This window comes from Phocoena sinus, chromosome 10 (assembly GCF_008692025.1).
Source record: "Phocoena sinus isolate mPhoSin1 chromosome 10, mPhoSin1.pri, whole genome shotgun sequence".
Classification (NCBI taxonomy): Eukaryota; Metazoa; Chordata; class Mammalia; order Artiodactyla; family Phocoenidae; genus Phocoena; species Phocoena sinus.
Window position 1 is genome coordinate 61,861,173 of NC_045772.1, and position 17,354 is coordinate 61,878,526.

General features: G+C 55.5%; 1 protein-coding gene across 4 annotated transcripts; it reads right to left on the bottom strand.

Moving 5' to 3' along the window:
• Positions 1-48: 48 nt before the first annotated feature.
• LOC116760210 (keratin, type II cytoskeletal 7) lies at positions 49-16,274 on the bottom strand. 4 transcript variants are annotated; one of them, XM_032644721.1, is made up of 10 exons: positions 16,170-16,274; positions 13,186-13,906; positions 11,536-11,747; positions 9,131-9,191; positions 7,860-7,955; positions 6,259-6,423; positions 5,011-5,136; positions 2,261-2,481; positions 746-780; positions 49-375 (listed from the first exon to the last, which is right to left on the bottom strand). In XM_032644721.1, exons 2-10 carry the CDS (start codon positions 13,513-13,515, stop codon positions 218-220), a joined length of 1,404 nt encoding a protein of 467 aa, XP_032500612.1. In that variant the 5' UTR covers positions 13,516-13,906; positions 16,170-16,274; the 3' UTR covers positions 49-217. The 4 variants fall into 4 exon arrangements, with proteins under 4 accessions (XP_032500612.1, XP_032500611.1, XP_032500610.1 ...); XM_032644720.1 differs by lacking the exon at positions 16,170-16,274 and adding an exon at positions 15,743-15,947; XM_032644719.1 differs by lacking the exon at positions 16,170-16,274 and adding an exon at positions 10,556-10,660 and having other exon boundaries at positions 13,186-13,641.
• Positions 16,275-17,354: the final 1,080 nt, after the last annotated feature.

Consider the following 17,354-nt stretch of genomic DNA (forward strand, 5'->3'; position numbering starts at 1 on the left):
CCTCCCCACCGCCTTCCCCACCCAGCCTAATGAAGCCAGGATACCAGGTGCTGGGCATGGGCTCACCCAAGCCTCAGAAAGCAGCTGCTTTATTGGAAGCTATTCTGACATCATTTTTCAGACTGCCTTGCAGTCTTGGGACCAGGGATGGGACCAGGGATGGAGGTCCTCTTGTGACGATGGGAGGAGAGGGTATGTGTCTCCCCACACCAGGGGCTCAGTTGCGGGTTTGCCTGCCGGGGGCAGATGTGGTCCTAATGGAATAGGCTTTGGGGGCCCCAGGCCCTCCACCACTGGAGAATCTCAGGGCATCGCTGCCCATGGTTCCCCCGACGGTCAGCCGGCTGCCAGCACCGCCCATGGAACCGACCACAGCTGAGAGAGAAGGGAGGAGGTCTCCATCGGCGTGAGGCCCACTACCCGAGGCCCCTGCCCTCCTGCCATAGCTCCCCGTCTCCCTCCTCCCACCCACCTCCCTTCCCACCAACAGCCAGGGGCCAACCCAGAAGGAGCCTCAGACAGAGGTGAGGGCTGCTCCACACTGGCCCCACCCACCCTGTCCTCGTGCATGGCTTTCCTGGGCTGTTGAGCCTCTCTGGATGGGAGCTGCAGGCCTCTGCTGAAAGCTATTGAAGGGTAGGAGACTCCCAGCCTCCAGAAGGCCAGGCCTTCAGGTTGATGTGCCATCAATAGACCCAGCCTAGTCTGGACGGCATAGGTGATGGGCCCGTAGCCAAGGACTTACAGATGTTCACGGCTCCCACTCCAGCTCCGGTCATCCTGGGGCAGAGGAGATACCTGTGAGGGCTGCTCTCTCCTCAGCACTGGAGGAAGCACTCCCGCACCCCTCCGTCCAGGCCCCGAGCAGAACTGAGGTTCCTTCCTCTGTCCCCACACATTCAGCCTTCTTTCAGCCTTTTCACTTTGGCCCTCCTGCCTACTGGCTACATGACCTTGGGAATGTCTCAGAGTCTCCATTTCCTCACCTACGATGGGGACTAACTCAGTACCAACCTCACAGTGTTGTTTGTGAGGGCTAAATAACATAAGTTACCTAAAGCCCTGGGCACACAGGAGTCTGTAAATGGTAGCTGTTCTCGTTGTTTATGTAGATGGCTGCCTCTCTTAACCAGATCATAAAATCCTCAAAGAAGGCTGTATTGATTCCTGCATCTCCAGTCCTTAGCATGAGGTCTGGCACACGGTAATTATTTAATATGTGTTGAAATAATTAGTGAATCGTTGACTGAGTGAATTCAGCTCCAGCCGGGACTGAGGGGGGAAGGAGGAGAGGGGGTTGTTCTAAGCAGGCTGTGAGGCTGAAACAGGTCTTACGCTGGAAATTAAAAATCTATCTGAGACAGCTGGTGCTTGCTTTGTGACTCACAGTCCCACTGTCACCAAGCCCTTGGCCTTGGGAATGAGTTTACTCTGCAGGGAGGAGGAGAGGCTTCAATTGAGTGGAGGGAGTGAGGGAAGCCCAGCCGCAGCCCCAAATCCTGGAAGGGGGCAGGGCAAAGATCAAGGGCAAGAGATGGGGACACTAGAAAGATTCCAGGCCACTTGTCTGTTGACTGAATGAGTCAATCAAGCCATCAAGGTACTAATGAAGACCCAACTTCATGGACATAGATGTGGAGTTTTTTGTGAAGAATTCCCTGAGAGACTAACCCAACTCAGCTCCATCTCAGGCTGCAAATACTTCTGGAGAGAGGGGAAATTTACCTCCTCACCACGCTCAGTCAATACCACGTGACTTAGCCCTCAGTTATGTGGTGAGAAGCAGCCTGTCGCCATGGAAGTTGCCTGGACCAGGAATCAACAGAGCTTGACCGCACACTGGCCCTGTCCCCTCAATTAATAAAACTAACCACAATTTCCCCTCTGTACACTAAGGAGTCAATAATACCTGTCTTGCTTACCTGATGTGTTCTGAGGATCAAGTAAGATAAGCTTGCTAATAGACACACACACACACACACACACACACACACACACACACACACACATACACACACACACACGAAAGCACTGTTATTACTTCAAATTTCTCCCTGAGCTTATACCATCTGGTCTTTCCCTCTCGAAAGTCATCTCATCAAGGGCAAAGAAGCAAGCATCATCTGTACCCTCCCTGCACTTCCCACACCCAGTACCCTGCAGAAGAGGGTACACAGGAAATGCTTGCAAATGGATGAATGTCAAGCCCCCGGCCTCACTGAGCCCCAAAGGATCCCCTGTCCAGATTCTTTGTCTTCACCTGCTCTCCTCGCCCTCCAGCAGCTTGCGGTAGGTGGCGATCTCGATGTCCAGGGCCAGTTTGGTGCTCATGAGCTCCTGGTACTCCCGGAGCTGCCGGGCCATGTCCTGCTTGGCCTTCTGCAGGGCCTCCTCCAGGTCCACCAGCTTGGCCCGTGAATCCTTGACAGCCAGCTCCCCACGCTCCTCGGCCTCGGCAATGGCAGCCTCCAACTTGGCACGCTGTGGGGAGTAGTGGGGCTTTGAGCTGGGGGGGCGGGCCTCACCAGCCACTGCCTTCCTGCTTCCCCATGCTGCAGTGAGCATCTGGGCACCTTGCTTACGGTGGCTTCACTGGCACCAGCCTCCTCGCCCAAGCACCAGGGAATCCCAGGGGTTTCAAACATGGGTTTTGATACCCAATGCGTACCTTCCACTTCTGGCTCTGCCACTTACAAGCCATGTGATCTTGGATGAATCAACCCTTCTAAGCCAAAAGTCTCCCCTTTCCTAAACTAGCAGTCATCACAGTATGTATAGAGAGATATTGCAAGTAACGAAATCATACAAAAGCCTTTGGCACAGTGTCTGGTATACAGTAAGCATTTAATAAATGCTATTATGATCACTATTATGAGTAAATGCTATTATGATTTACAAATGCCCACACACCTGACCCCTAGCTAGAGGAGTTCCAAGGCTATGGGATTCTAGTTTAGTCCTCAAATTTCAGGCAGCTGACCAGAACCAAAAACACCTTCAGGGCTTCCCTGGTGGCGCAGTGGTTGAGAGTCCGCCTGCCGATGCAGGGGACGCGGGTTCGTGCCCCGGTCTGGGAGGATCCCACATGCCGCGGAGCGGCTGGGCCCGTGAGCCATGGCCGCTGAGCCTGCGCGTCCGGAGCCTGTCCTCCGCAACGGGAGAGGCCACAACAGTGAGAGGCCCGCGTAACGCATAAAAAAAAAAAAAAAAAAAAAAAAAAAAAAAAACACCTTCAAAATAGGAACCAGTTTGGAACAGGCCCAGAACAGGGAGACTTGGAGTACAGAGACGCTGCTTGGCACCCCTAGACTCCGAGTTAACAGGCCCCAGGTTTGGGCAGGGGTGGCGTGATTCAGAACGGGCGTGAACATCAGCTGCCACTTCCTGCCTGGCCTTAGTGTTCCCTCTCTCGTGGCCCGTCCCTCACTAGCCGGGCCTATTTAGTCCTGAGCGGCTTCTCGTTCAGCTCCGAGAGCCACCATCCGCATCCCCTCGCGCAGTGGTCCTCCTTCCCTCTCACAACCGCGCTCTGCCCTCAGACCCTCTCCCCTCCGAGCACGCACTCTTCCTCTCTGCACAACACCCCCAGTCCTGCCCAGGAGGCTGGCTGATGCGCTCCGCCCCCATCCACTGGTCAGTGCCCCTCCCTGTCACACTGGTGCCCCCTTGGCAAGGCCGTGCCACTGCCTCTGAGCCCCCCGACGGTGATAGACACCCCAGCTCCGGGGTCTGGCTCTGCCCTGTTGGGTAAGAGGAGAACCGGATGTGGCAGAAGCTGCGGCGTTTGGGAAACCGCCATTCATTATTCTGTGCCTCCCCTCCAGGGCTGGACGCTGGCTTGCCGCACCGGTGACTCACAGCCCTGAATCTGTACCGGGAGGCAGCTTCCACCCTCACCCTCATGTAAAAAGGCCTGCAGGGCTCCAAGGGGAGGACATTTCTGGGTAGATCACCCCCACATCCCATCCCCCGGCTCATCTGGAAAGTAGCCACCACCCATCAGCTTCCCTCCCTCCCCACTGCAGACACCTGCCCAGGCTGAGCTGCCTCGAGCACCCCCATGCCTTGGTCAGGGCTTGGGGGACCCTTCCTCATCAATACCCCCCACCCCAGCTTCACAGCACCTCCTCCCATCAGTCTGTCGTCTGAGACCTGTGCCCTGACTATGTGTCAGGTGCTGGGAAGGGAGGAACAGTGAACCAGACAGACGGAGGCCCCTGCTCTTAAGGCACTTTTAATATCCCAGTGGAAGTAGGGGACAATACTTATTTATACTTAAATAATTAAGACTTACCTAATAAGTCAATACTAAATTAATAAGACAGAAAATTTCAGAGAGTGATAGGTGTTTCAGGAACCTCACACAGACTGCTGAGAGAGTGGCTGGGTGTGAGGAAGCCATCTCTGAGAAGAGGTCTTTTGTCCTAAACCCCAGGGGCGAGAAAGGGGCGGCCATGTGCAGAGCTGGGAGAACCACATTCCGGGTAGAGGGAACATCAAGTGCAAGGGCCCTGAAGCACGAAGGTGCCTGGCGAATATAAGCTCCAGGACGCAGCAAGAGCACAGCCAGAGAGGCAGTGGTGAGGAGTGAGGTCAGCAGGTGGGGCGGGGCCTTGGGAGCCAGAGTGAGGGACTCTGCTGACCTCCGGCCCGCCACCCCCTGCCCCCTGCCCCCAGGCCCGCATCGCACCCAGAGCTAGGTGCAAGGAGAGGGCTCAGTCCCAGTGTGGTAACGAATGGTGGTTCTAGTCTAGCCAGCCAGCTCGAGGCTCCTTCCACAAGCTCCATGCCCAGCTAGGTATCCTGTTCTCCCTTCGGTCGAGCAGGACCTGGCCAAGAACATTTCGTCCTAGCGAGCTCGCAGGTGGGCCCGAGAGACTTGAGCCGCACCAGCCTGGTCCCCAGAGCAGCAGGGGCGACCCCCTCGCCCCCAGCCTCCTGCTGCTCGTCCTGGGCAGGGTCCCAGCTGGCTGCCCTTCACATGCCCCAAGGAGGAGGGCTCGCGCCCACCTGGTTCTTGTTGCTGTCGATCTCAGCCTGCAGCCTCTGGACGGCCCGGTTCAGCTCCGCGATCTCATTCCGGGTATGCCGGAGGTCGTCCCCGTGCTTCCCAGCCTGGGCCTGGAGGGTGTCAAACTGGAGGGACCACACAGAAGAGTATGGCAAGGGTGGACCGTGATTACAGGTGACTTGTCTTCTCCCGACCCAAGGAAGGCCCCAGGTTCTGAGTGACAAGCCCTCCCAGCTTGTCTTCCCAGGGAGGGACAGTCTGACTCCCAGCAAACTTCGCCCGATACCAGGAGGCCAGACTCCCGGACAGTGCGGTGGGGGAGGGGTTCAGTTTCCTCCCAGCCAGGACGGGGCGGAGGGGGCGGGGGGGTGACAAGAATGGCTCACCAGGCCCATTCCACTGATCTCGGGGCTCTGCCCATTCCCATTATGTCCTAACACTGGAGAATCACTGGAAGTCTGAGATCCTCACCTATTAACCCCTTTGTCAGCACCACCCATTTTACAGATGAGGTGAATGAGTCCCAGAGAACAGAAGGCACTGGCCTAGTGTCACACAGTAAGTCCTTATTGGCATACATGTGTCCTCGCATACACCATGGATGACTCCCTGTCTCTGAAGAGACATTGCTCTATGCTGCTTTTGAACCCTCAGGCTCCCTCCCCCAGATCACTGGTTTGCCCCAGCACACCCCCTCCCCACCCATGCCCTCAGCACTGCGCTGTCAGCTGCCCTGCCCACACCCAGTGCATATAACGATTAAACCTGCTCTGGAGCCCCTGGACCCAGGATCTGGTCCCTGTTCTCCTGTCTGCCAGCTGTGCAGAGCTGGACAAATCGCTTAACCTCTCCATGCCTCAGTTTCTTCATCTGTAAAAGGGGGATAACACTAGTGCCTACCTAACAGGGCTGTTCTGTGGGTTATATGAGTCAATACAGGTAAAACATTTGAAACTTTGCCTGGCATTGTGCTTACTTGCCAGATTTTAGCTATAATAATTATTAATCCATGTCCATTTCCTCTGCTCTCTCCCCCCACATCAGGCTGGAATCTTGCCCTGGGCAAGGACCTAGCCTTCTCCTCCTCTCATTCCCAGGACACTGGAGACCACCACAGATTTAATCCCTGGTGCCTGTCAGCACAGTGGGACCCAGGCCCCAAAGGCTTGAGACAGGGTGAGGAGTAAGGGAAGCCGCCACGGAGGACTCTGCCAGGAAGAGAAAATATGCCTCCAGCGGCCACACACCTTGGTCTGGTAGCAGGCCTCGGCCTCAGCCCGGCTGCGGTTGGCGATCTCCTCATACTGGGCCTTGACCTCGGCGATGATGCCGTCCAGGTTCAGGGAGCGGCTGTTGTCCATGGACAGGACCACAGACGTGTCTGAGACCTTGGACTGCAGCTCTTTCAACTCCTGCAGGGACCAGACAGAACATCAGGACTTGGGGCATGACCCATCCCTGTCCCCATGCCCATCCTGGGATTCCCCGCACACTAGGGAAAGAAAAAGGGAGAAGAGGCCAGAGTGGGAGTGAGCCACCAGGTAGCCGGGGGGCACAGACCCAGCACCCACTAAACAGCTCCACCAGCCCTGGCTCCCGGAAAAGCCCATTAGCACCTTCTGAAATCAAGAGTCTGGCAGGATCACAGCGGACAAACAAGTGACAGAGTGTGGTGAACTGTGGTGGCTCCCGGCTGCGAGGAGTTGAGCTCTGTTGTGAAGGGAATCTCTAGGGGGTGGGTAAAATAAGTCATGTAGTATGCACAGTCTGTAGCCTTTAACGCCGATGATACAGCCATATTTACGGACAGGGAACTATATCTGTGGTGTACTGTTACCTGAAAAAAGGTATGATTCTATTTTATTAAATATATGTATTTCTATATCTCTATGTGTGTATATGCAGAGAAGAAGTCTGAAAAGGTAGGTATCAAGATGGTAAGAGTAGATGTAGGAAACTTGTTTTCAATTTTATGCTTTACTTAATTTTCTAGATTTTCTGCAATGAGTATGTATTTCATAATGAGAGGAAAATAATTATATATACATGTATATACATACACACACACACATATATAACATGTGATAGACATATGAAGGCCCACACTGAGGCCAGAAGTACCGAAAGTCAGCCTGAGGGATCCAGCCCCTGAAATTAACATACGTGGAAATTCTCTCGGAGACGCTAATGGAGGCTGGATGTTCAGGTAAAGACCAGACTGAAGGGAAATGAGAACTGGTCTGTAATTTGCCTCACGTTTTCCTATGTCCCAGACTAGCCAGATGATCAACCACCCTACCTTCTGCCTAAGGCCAGAGACTCACACAGATGGGATGAAGAGGTTTTTAAATCCCCTTGAGGGAAAGGAACCAGAAGCCCAGGGCAGGGCAAGCTGAGCAGGTGGGGAGATGGGAGGGGCAGGCAGAGAGGGTGGGTGAGTGGTGGGTGTAAACCCTCAGGCACTCCAGTCTCTCCTGACTCAGGCTCCCCTGCCAGCCCACCCAGTCCACCTGTGAACCCTGTCACAGCCCGGATCCCTCAACATCCTCCGGGTTTCTTCCAGCCCCTCCCAATCCCCCTTCCTGACAAATGACAATCCCACATCTCTGGAAGGCCAGTTTTGACTGACCCCACCCTGGTGTGCTGCCCCAGCTCCTACTGAGCTCCTCGCCCACCATGGATTCCTGAATCCAGAAAGAATAAAGAGCAGGGGTCTTTATTCAGGGGTCAACTCCCCTGAATGCACCCAACACACACCCCGGCTGACCCAGAGGCAGGGGGTGGACCAGATAGCCCCCTGGCTAGGACATGCAGGTTGTGGCATATCTCCCACCCCTGAGGTCCTCACCTCCTCATAGAGGGTCCTGAGGAAGTTGATCTCATCATTCAGGGTGTCCACCTTAGCCTCCAACTCCACCTTGTTCATGTAGGCAACATCCACGTCCTGGGAGGGGTGGTGGTGAGAAGGGGTAGAGGGACACCATGTCCTCAGTTCACGAAACACTTAGCAGGCGTGGGAGCAAGCCAGTACTGTCCAACCCCCAGAACCAATCACCGCTGCCCTATCAGGAAACATACAGCTCCTCCAGGCTGCCTGACACGCCCACGGTGGGAAGTTCCCTCCACTGGACCCGTCCAGGCTCGAGGAGAACATCGTCTCCACGCACCCCCAGGACTGGAGGTGCCTACTCAGCGCTGGTAGCCCACAACAGCCTGGAGCCCCAAACCTAGTGCTTTACCAGTTCCTAAAGGCTGTAGTGGCTTAGACACACCCCCGGCTCTGCCATCTACTAGCTGTGTGACCTTGAACAAATCACCTCAACTTTATGAGCCTCAGCTTCTCATCAGTCAAATGGGAGAGCATGAAATCATTCAGACTCCAGGACACTGCTCCCAGAGATGGCAAATCTCTAGCCTAAATATGTAGCCTGCAGCATGGGTGATATAAGGCAGGTAGGCAACAGATAACACCGCAAGTCTGGTCCCCTGAGAGCCATCCTTTGCTGTGGTTAAGCTCCTGTGGAAAGGGCTCACTTCCACTCATCCCTGAATCTCCAAGGGCCCAGCACTCCAGGGCAGGTTACATTTCTGTGGATGGGCCTGAATCAGATTAAGTCAATCCCCTCTAAGATATTCCTAAGGCCTTCTGACCTTACTTGCACACCTCCAGGGACAGGGAACTCACTTTGCCTCAAGGCACCCCATCCCATTCATTCAGCAAATATTTCAGGCATGCCATGTGCCATCCTCATCTGTAATTAAATGTTCTGATTGATAGAGCACTTCCTTATTTGGGGTTGAACTCGTCCCTTCTAACCTCCATCCTGTAGTCATAATTCTAACCCCTCCAAAAGCCCAGAAACAAGTGTAGTGACTCGCCAGACACACCTACACACAAATACACACACACAGACACATGTGTGCACATACGTACACGAAGCAGGCTTATAAATGGCTGGCTTCCATATCTCACCTTCTCCAAGCCCATCGCTCCCTTCTTATAGACCCAGCCAGACCCTGACCAAAGGTCCTTACTGGCTGCTCAGGTGAGAGGCATGTGGGCCCCTGTCCCCTGTGCTTCCTACGATGCCACCCACCCTACCTGTCTGACCCCCTCACCTTCTTCAGCGCTACAAACTCATTCTCAGCAGCCGCGTGACGGTTAATTTCGTCTTCATACCTGCAGTAAAGGAGGGGAGCATGGTGTTGGTGCAGCTCTGCCTCCATCCCCCCATATCCAGGTGTGAAAGTCTGCCGTGCATCACCTTTACCCCTCCTTAATGACACACCTGAAAAAACAGGTGTCAGCTACGAAACAAAATGTCCCTGACTTTTCCATACGGCTGTTCCTAGGGCTTTGAGTCTTGGCAGGCATGGGGGTGAGGGAGCAGGGAACATACGTGGATCAAAGGACAAAGGCTGCATATACTGGGAGTGAGAAGACGAATAGCAGCCATGCTTCTGGACCACTCTGTACGGGGCCTGCCCTGTTATGTGCTTCCCATGCATTCTCTCAGTTAATCCCCACAACAATCCTGTAACAATGGTGCTATGATTCTCAGGGAAAGGAACAGAGGCACAGAGAGGCTGAGTACTCTGTCCAGTCACCAAGCTGCTAAGTGGCAAAGCCCGGACTTGAAGCCTGGCCATCTGACACCTGAACTCACACCTTAACCTGCTTAATCCCACCCGCTGAGGGTGAAGAAGGGGCCCGAAGAGGAGGAACCTTGTGGACTCAGGAAGGAGGAAGAACCAGCCCCCAACTAGGTGACAAGCCCCAATCGCTACTCCCAGAGCACTCCCCTCCATCCCTCTTTCTCCCAAGGAGCCAGCCTCCTGCCCGTAGGAGGACGCCGGCAAAGCAGGGCACAGAGCAAGAGGGCAGGTGGGCCTGACCCAGTATTTACTTGAGGATTCAAAATAGGTGTCAGAGGGCTTCCCTGGTGGCGCAGTGGTTGAGAGTCCGCCTGCCGATGCAGGGGACGTGGGTTCGTGCCCCGGTCCGGGAAGATCCCATGTGCCGCGGAGCGGCTGGGCCCGTGAGCCATGGCCGGGAAGATCCCATGTGCCGCGGAGCGGCTGGGCCCGTGAGCCATGGCCGCTGAGCCTGCGCGTCCAGAGCCTGTGCTCCGCTACGGGAGAGGCCACAACAGTGAGAGGCCCTCGTACCGCAAAAAAAAATAGGTGTCAGAAACAGAAAGCCAGCAGTGTCCACGAGCTTCTGGAGAACAGCAGGAACAATGTGGGGCAACTTTAGTGGGGAGCAGGACACTCAGGCAGGCAGAGGCCCTCCAGGAGCCCAGATCCCCGAAGTCCCACTCCCCCAGGGCCTCTAGAATAGTTAGGAAAATATCTGCGAGGCCGTCTCTCCACCCCTGCTGTGCCACTGGGCCCAGAGGATGTGCAGATAGGAGATCCCTGGGCAGCTGTACTCAGGACCCCTTCCAGTTCCTCCTTCAGTCCCAGCCTGGAGCTCAGCCTGGCTCCCCAGGAAAGTGCCCTGTGGGTTCTGGGTTGGGGGAGTATGTGTGCACACATGCACACCTGACAGCAGGGGCTCGCGGGTTGTCCCAGGCCTTCCCTGTCCTGCACCGGTCTGCTTCCACCTGCCTTCCACCTGCTGTGGGATTAATCCTGTTGACTGTTGCCCTAGGGAAGTCGGGGGGTGGGGATGGGGGATGGGAATGGAGAGACACTCCCTGCAGAGGCCTCTGTTTGTTCTACGTCCAGTCAAAGGCAGTGTCCCTGCTCCGGCTTAGTCATACACCCGCCCCCAGGCAGAGCACAGAACTCACTCATTACCCCCCGGCCCAGCCTCTGGCTTTGGTTTCTATTCAATGTGAACAGAGAGTTCAGCAGGCACCTCAAAGGCCTGTCCTCAAGACCCAGCCTTCCTGGCCTCCAGCCTCCCACTCCCTGCCCCTCCTCACAGCCTCCTTTCTGGTTCCTGCCCTGGCCGCACCCACCCCCAGCCTCCGCAACCCCTTCCATCGCTCACAATGATCATGCTCTCTGCTTCTTTCCTTCCCAGCTTGGTTCCAGGTCTCCTCATGGGAGTCAGGGGCCCAAAAACAAGCCCCAGCTCTCCCAGTGACCTACTATGCGATTTTGATCAAGCCCCTGAAACTTTTTGGACTCTAATTCCTCATGGGAACAAAACAGAGTTGTTCTAGAATAATCTGAGGGCCACGCCAGTTCTGAAGCACATCATCTCTTGCCCTGCCCTTTCCTGGGCCTTGGTGAGGCTTCTGAAGGGAGCAGTGCAGATCAGGGCTGGGCTGAGATATTTCACTGGGAGTAAGTCAGAAGACAGGACCAGAGCGACTTGGAAACGGCCCCCAGAGACAAAGAGGAGAGAGGGGAAGCAGGGAACGTGTTAATCAAGATCTTCCCTTCCGGGAGTTGTTGTACTGAGCAGCTGTACCCCCTGACCCCTGAACCAGAGAGGATTTGCAGAGGGTGAGCCGAGAGGGGCACATGGGCCCAGGGCATGGATCCCGGCAGGTCGTACTGCGGGGCAGTACTTGTTCTTGAAGTCTTCCACGACGTCCTGCGTGTTCCGAAGCTCCACCTCCAGGCGGCCCCCGTCCAGTTGCAGGGCCTCAAGCTGCTTCCGCAGGCCAGCAGTCTGGGCCTCAAGGATGCCCAGGAGGCAGCTGCTCTTGGTCGACTTCTGCTCCTGCAGCAGGGCCCACTTGGTCTCCAGCACTTTGTTCTGCTGCTCCAGAAACCGCACCTAGAAGGGGCGGGAGGAGGAAACTCAGGAGAGGCAGACCGTGCCACCCACAGTGCGGTTGAGAGGGTCTCCAGCCATCCAGCAGAATCCACGCTCGCACTGGCTCTTCCCTCAACCTGGGCCCCTAGCCCTTGGCTCTCTCCTCCGGGAAGCGCACCCTGAACAAAGCCTCTCCTCCAGGACTCTCTGTCTCAACTGTCTCAGAGTGTGTCCAGGGCTCAGGTCACTGATGTGCCAGTGCTGTGCTCTAGAGTCTCCTCCCTCCTCTGCTTCCCCTCGCGTCACAGGCGATGGCCTCCACCTCCCTGTCTGAAGGGCTGCCCACTTCCTGTCTGTGTCCTGAGCCCGACTCGGGCCCCCTCCCTTCAGGCTGGGACCTCATCCCTTCCTCTCTCAGTATCCTCTCTCCCCTTCCCTCTTTCTCCCACAAGGCCTCAGGACAGGATGCTACAATCAAGCCAATGTAAAATGAGTCCCTAAGGAGCACCAAAATGACTGGTGTGGGAAGCAGGCCTCCTCAAAACCAGCAACTCAGGCAGCAGGATCTGGGGTCTGCAGCCAAGCATCAGCGGGGGGGAACCTGGGCCTGGGGCTTCCTGCGGAGGCTGCCCCAGAGCTTGAAGGATGTGTACAGTCTGAAGGGTGAAGGAGAGGAGGACATGGGGGACCAGGGAAGCAGAGAGGTACACAAAGACAGGAAAGAGAAAGCCTGCTCTACGCCCAGGGAGGAGGCCCTGGCCAGAGGGGCCCAGGGGCCTAGCCCTTAGTTCTTGGGTCCAGCCCCACAAGTGCGCTCTCCCCATCTCTATGCCCCACCCCTTTGGGACATAAGAGGAAAAATACCTCTTAAATGGCCCTTCCCTGTGACCCTCAGTGCCCCCAGACGAGCTCTCTCCAAGGGCAAGTATAACCTCACCTCCTACCATCCAAAGGAGGATGGAGGACCAGGTAAGTGGGGCCGATGGGACCAGGAGCCTGCCTCCCTCCAGCCCTTTATTTCCAGCATCTGCTAGATAATAAGTGGGGCAGGAGGGGAGAATCTCACCCTGCCCCATCTCTGACTCCACACAGGCCCCTCTCAGAGAAGGGGGCCCAGAGAAAGAAGTCCTGGCCTTGGCGTCTGGAGCTCCCAACCTGACTCGGATGACAAAAGCTGCCCAAAAACCCCAGTGACTCACAGGCACAGCTCACCAGGGCAACCGGACAGACCCACGCACACATTCCCAGAGGAAAAGCAGGGAGATTTGGGTAGCTTGCTGCGAGAGAGGGCTTGGAGGCCGAGGGGGACAAAAATAGCTACAGGGTTCACGGAGAGGGTACAGTCCCAGATATCGGCGGAAAGAGAGCAGGCAGCAGCCCTCCCAGCCCCTGGCCCACGTGCGCTGCGGGGCGGCTGCTGGGGCCTGAATCCTGGCTTGGGGCAGCGCGGGTCGCTCACCTTGTCGATGAAGGAGACGAACTTGTTGTTCAGAGTCTTGATCTGCTCGCGCTCCTCCTGGCGCACCTGCTGGATGGAGGGGTCGATGTTCACCTGCAGCGGGGTCAGCAGGCTCTGGTTGATGGTGACCTCGCGGATGCCGGCGCCCACTGGGCCCCCGTAGGATGAGCGCGCGGCCACGCGCGGCCGCGAGGCGCCAAGGCCGTAGAGGCTGCTGCTGCTGCCGCCGAAGCCGCCGGGGCGCACCGAGTTCAGGCGCACCTGGGTGCCGCGCCCCGGGAAGGCGGAGGAGCGCGAGCTGAAGACCTGGGAGCTGAAGTGGATGGACATGCTGGCTGGGCCGGGCTGGACCGAGCGGCGGGGGACAGGGGGCCGAATTCGCTGACCTCCGGGCGACTTGGCTGCTTTTATCCTCTAGGCGCGGGCGGATAGGCTTACACAGGTAGGGGCGGGGCTGGCCGCCGGCCACCTTTCTCTGCCCGCCAGCTATTCTCGGGGCCGCGCTTCCGCCATCGCGCCGTCCACCCCTCCGAGGCCCAGGCTTTCGGTCCAAGCCTGTACTGTCCAGAGTGGGGAGGAGGGCCGTAGAGGCTCAGACCCCTTGATGCAGGCGGACGCAGAGAGCGGTGAAAGACAGCGGTCCCAGTCGATCTACAACGGGCTCAGTCAGGGAAGGCTCCCTGGAGGAGGCTTGGGGATGGAGTGAAGAAGATCCAGATTCCTGAGACAAGAGCAGAAAGATCAAGCGGTAAAAGATTGGGGGAAGGGGTGGTCAAAACGCTCTAGCCCAGGAGTCAGCCCCCAGTCCCCTCCCCAAGCTACTGAGAGCCAGAAAGGCGTTCCCTGACAGCCTCCGTCCCAAGTCCAGCTCCTCCTTGAGAGAGCTCGGCTCCTGAGTAAGCTGACCGCAAGGTGGGCCTGGGTGGACTGGTTTCCCTGGCCACGTGTCCCCACGCCTCATTTGCATACAGAGACCACGCCAAGTGGGGCATGACCCCACTCTCGCCCCTCTCCTCCGCACTCCAGTAGAGACATCTTCCGGTGATGGTTACTCTGGGCCTGCACTTCCCCCCGCCCCAGATCACGTTCCTGTCCACTTAGTTTATTTGTCCCTGGAGAGGAAGGGGACACCTGTGTGTATTTGAGACACTTTGTGTGAATGTCTGTACACTTTTGTGTGTACGCACCTGCCCTGGGCTTGGCTGTGTGCACACCCTAGGCATGTGTGTTTACATATGTGTCTGCATGTCTGTGAATGTACTTATACAAGTGGGCTTCTATGTTCCGGTGGGGGGCAGGGGGATAAGTGTGTCTGTGAATACACGCTTGCACGCCTTTGTACGAATGTCTGTGCAACGTGCTTGTATTTGCCCTCAGACACTCCTCCCCATTCCCCACCCCTGCCACTTTCCTGTTTAAACGTCCCCAGCTCTCATCATCTCCCCCACCTGAAGCAGCCACCAAACAATTCCCAGCAGTTTCAAACCCAGCCCAAGACAGGGACAAATGTGCTGCTAGCTCTGCTAGAGGGGCAGCCTGAGGAGCCTTTGGAAAAGACAGCCGACAGGACTGTTGTCACCTTTAGTCCACCTCTAGTCCCGCCCAGTGAGCTGGCCAGGTTGTCACTTCAGACCAAGCCCTTGGGGCTTGAGTGGAGGAGGCTGGGGATGGAATGCCCTTCCTGGTTTCCATTTCAGTTAGACAAGGTGGACTAACGCACAGAAGCCCCTTCTCAGTGATCACAGTGGAGACCCAGGCCCCTTCCCCTCCCTCTCCTCCATATTGGTGTTGGGACAGCTCAGGCCAGAGGCTGAGGGATGCCCAAGGAGACCTTTCAGTGTGTCTGCTGCAGGGTGTGTGTGTGTGAGAGAGAGAGGGAGAGAGAAAGAGAGACACATACACACACCACATCACACACATACACACATACACATATGCATACATAAACACTCCCACACATTCATACACATACACACCATATCACTTACACACACACACACCACATCACTCACATGAACACATACACATACACACATACATACATCACACACACACACACACACACACACACACACACACTCATACACTCCAAAGTCCTTACCTTTCAGCGCTCATCCTCTTTTCCCCACTCCCTCCTACCCCAGCCCCCTAGCCCTCCACCCCCTAAACCCACCCAAGTTCCACAGCTGCCTCCCCCCCAACCTGGATCTGCCCTCTGGAGGCTATGCCCTGCCCATGCCAGGAATCCCTCCCTTCCCTGCCACCCCCATTGCTTCCCTAGAGCCTGGCCTGGGAACTCTGGCAAGGCAATGTTTGTGACCCTGAATAAGTCGCTGCCCCACCCTGGGCCACAGCTTCTTCACCAGAGATGAAATCCTCAGGTTCGTGGGGAGAGAGAACTGGGAGGACACTACAAAGGGGAAACGGTCTGTGGGCTTTTCAGGCCCAGGATGCAGCCTCGCCTCCGGCCACATTTCCCCATTCCAGACCCACCCAGGATCCGCCCATCGCCTCCCCATCCCCTCCCCCAAGCGCTCCTGGTGGCTCCAGCCCTCACCAGTCTCTTCCTGTCTCTCCATTCCTAGGCCAACGCCATGAGCCCGCTGGGTGCCAGGCTGCCCCCAGAAACGCCCTCTGGAGGGCTTCACGAGGAGTGTCAACACCAAGAGGCCGAGGATCAAATTCCTGCCCCACAAGACTGCCCCGTCCATTGGTTCATCTAAACCCAGTCTCCCACCAGCCCATGCCTCTGCTGGCCTCACAGAGACCCTGTGAGGAGATTCCGGGCATAATCTTGAGATGAATTCATTTCCAAAGCCTTTCGCAGTTGTCCTTCCGTAATCCAGAGGCTCGCTTCCATCTCTGTAGCGTTCTGTCACACAGACACAGACACACACACACACACACACACACACACACACACACACACACACCCGCCATGCACATCACTTGTCCTCCCACTGCCCTCCTGGCCTCCCTTGCACCTCTGGACCCAGCTGTGAACAAACAAGCAGCCCAAGTTCCGCAGCCCTGCTTGATGTCACTAAACCTGTCCAGATACCACGGTCCTGCAGCCCTCAAAGCTGGAAGTGGCTGGTCCTCTCTGGAGAGGTGGGGGAGACATTCTTTCTGGCTCCATTACTCATTGTCCAACCCCTCAAAACACCTCCTCAAATTCCTAAAGTATCAAATATTTAAGGCATAATGTGTTTTCATTGTCTTGGAATTCCAATGATTGCAGTCATAACAAAAGCCATGTAATATCTTCTCATGGAATGTAATATCTTAAAAATAAAGTCAAGGGGCTTCCCTGGTGGCGCAGTGGTTGAGAGTCCACCTGCTGATGCAGGGGACACGGGTTCGTGCCCCGGTCCGGGAAGATCCCACATGCCGCGGAGCGGCTGGGCCCGTGAGCCATGGCCGCTGAGCCTGCGTGTCCAGAGCCTGTGCTCCGCAACGGGAGAGGCCACAGCGGTGAGAGGCCCGCGTACCGCAAAAAAATTTTTAAAAAATAAAGTCAAATGACAAAACACATATATGACAGCCAACAGGCTTTCCAGAAGAGACAAATCCATAAGGAAAAGACAACGCAGCAGAAAAGTGGGCAACAGACGTGGATATTATCAGCCAATGCTTATAGAGTACTTACTTAGCATGTGCCTGGCTCTGTTCTAAGCACTTCGCATAGTGTATGTTATTATCTCATTTTAAGAAGAAATTGAAACACAACGAATTTAAGTAAATGGCCCGTGGTCACACAGCTAGTACGTAGAAAAGCCAGGATTTGAACCTTGGCAGTTTGAACTACTAGGTAACTTATTAAAAAAGAAAAGAAAGAAACAAAATCAAATAGTAAATATGAAAAAAAAAATACTCAACTTCATTCAAATTGAAGAAATGCCACAGAATAGCAATAAAAAGCCATTTGCACCTGTCAGATTATCAAAGACTAGTTTGCTAACAGTGTTGGAAAGTGTGTGGGTAACAGAAAGTTCTGTCCTTTGTGCGCGGGGTCATCTATTGTCGCATCTTCTTTAGAGGGCAAGTTGGCAATAGCTATCAAAATTAAAGACATTTGCCTTTACCTCAATAAACAAAACAAATAAAATGAATACACTTGTCCTTGATCAAGTACATTCACTGCCACGAACTTATCCTACAGATGTTCT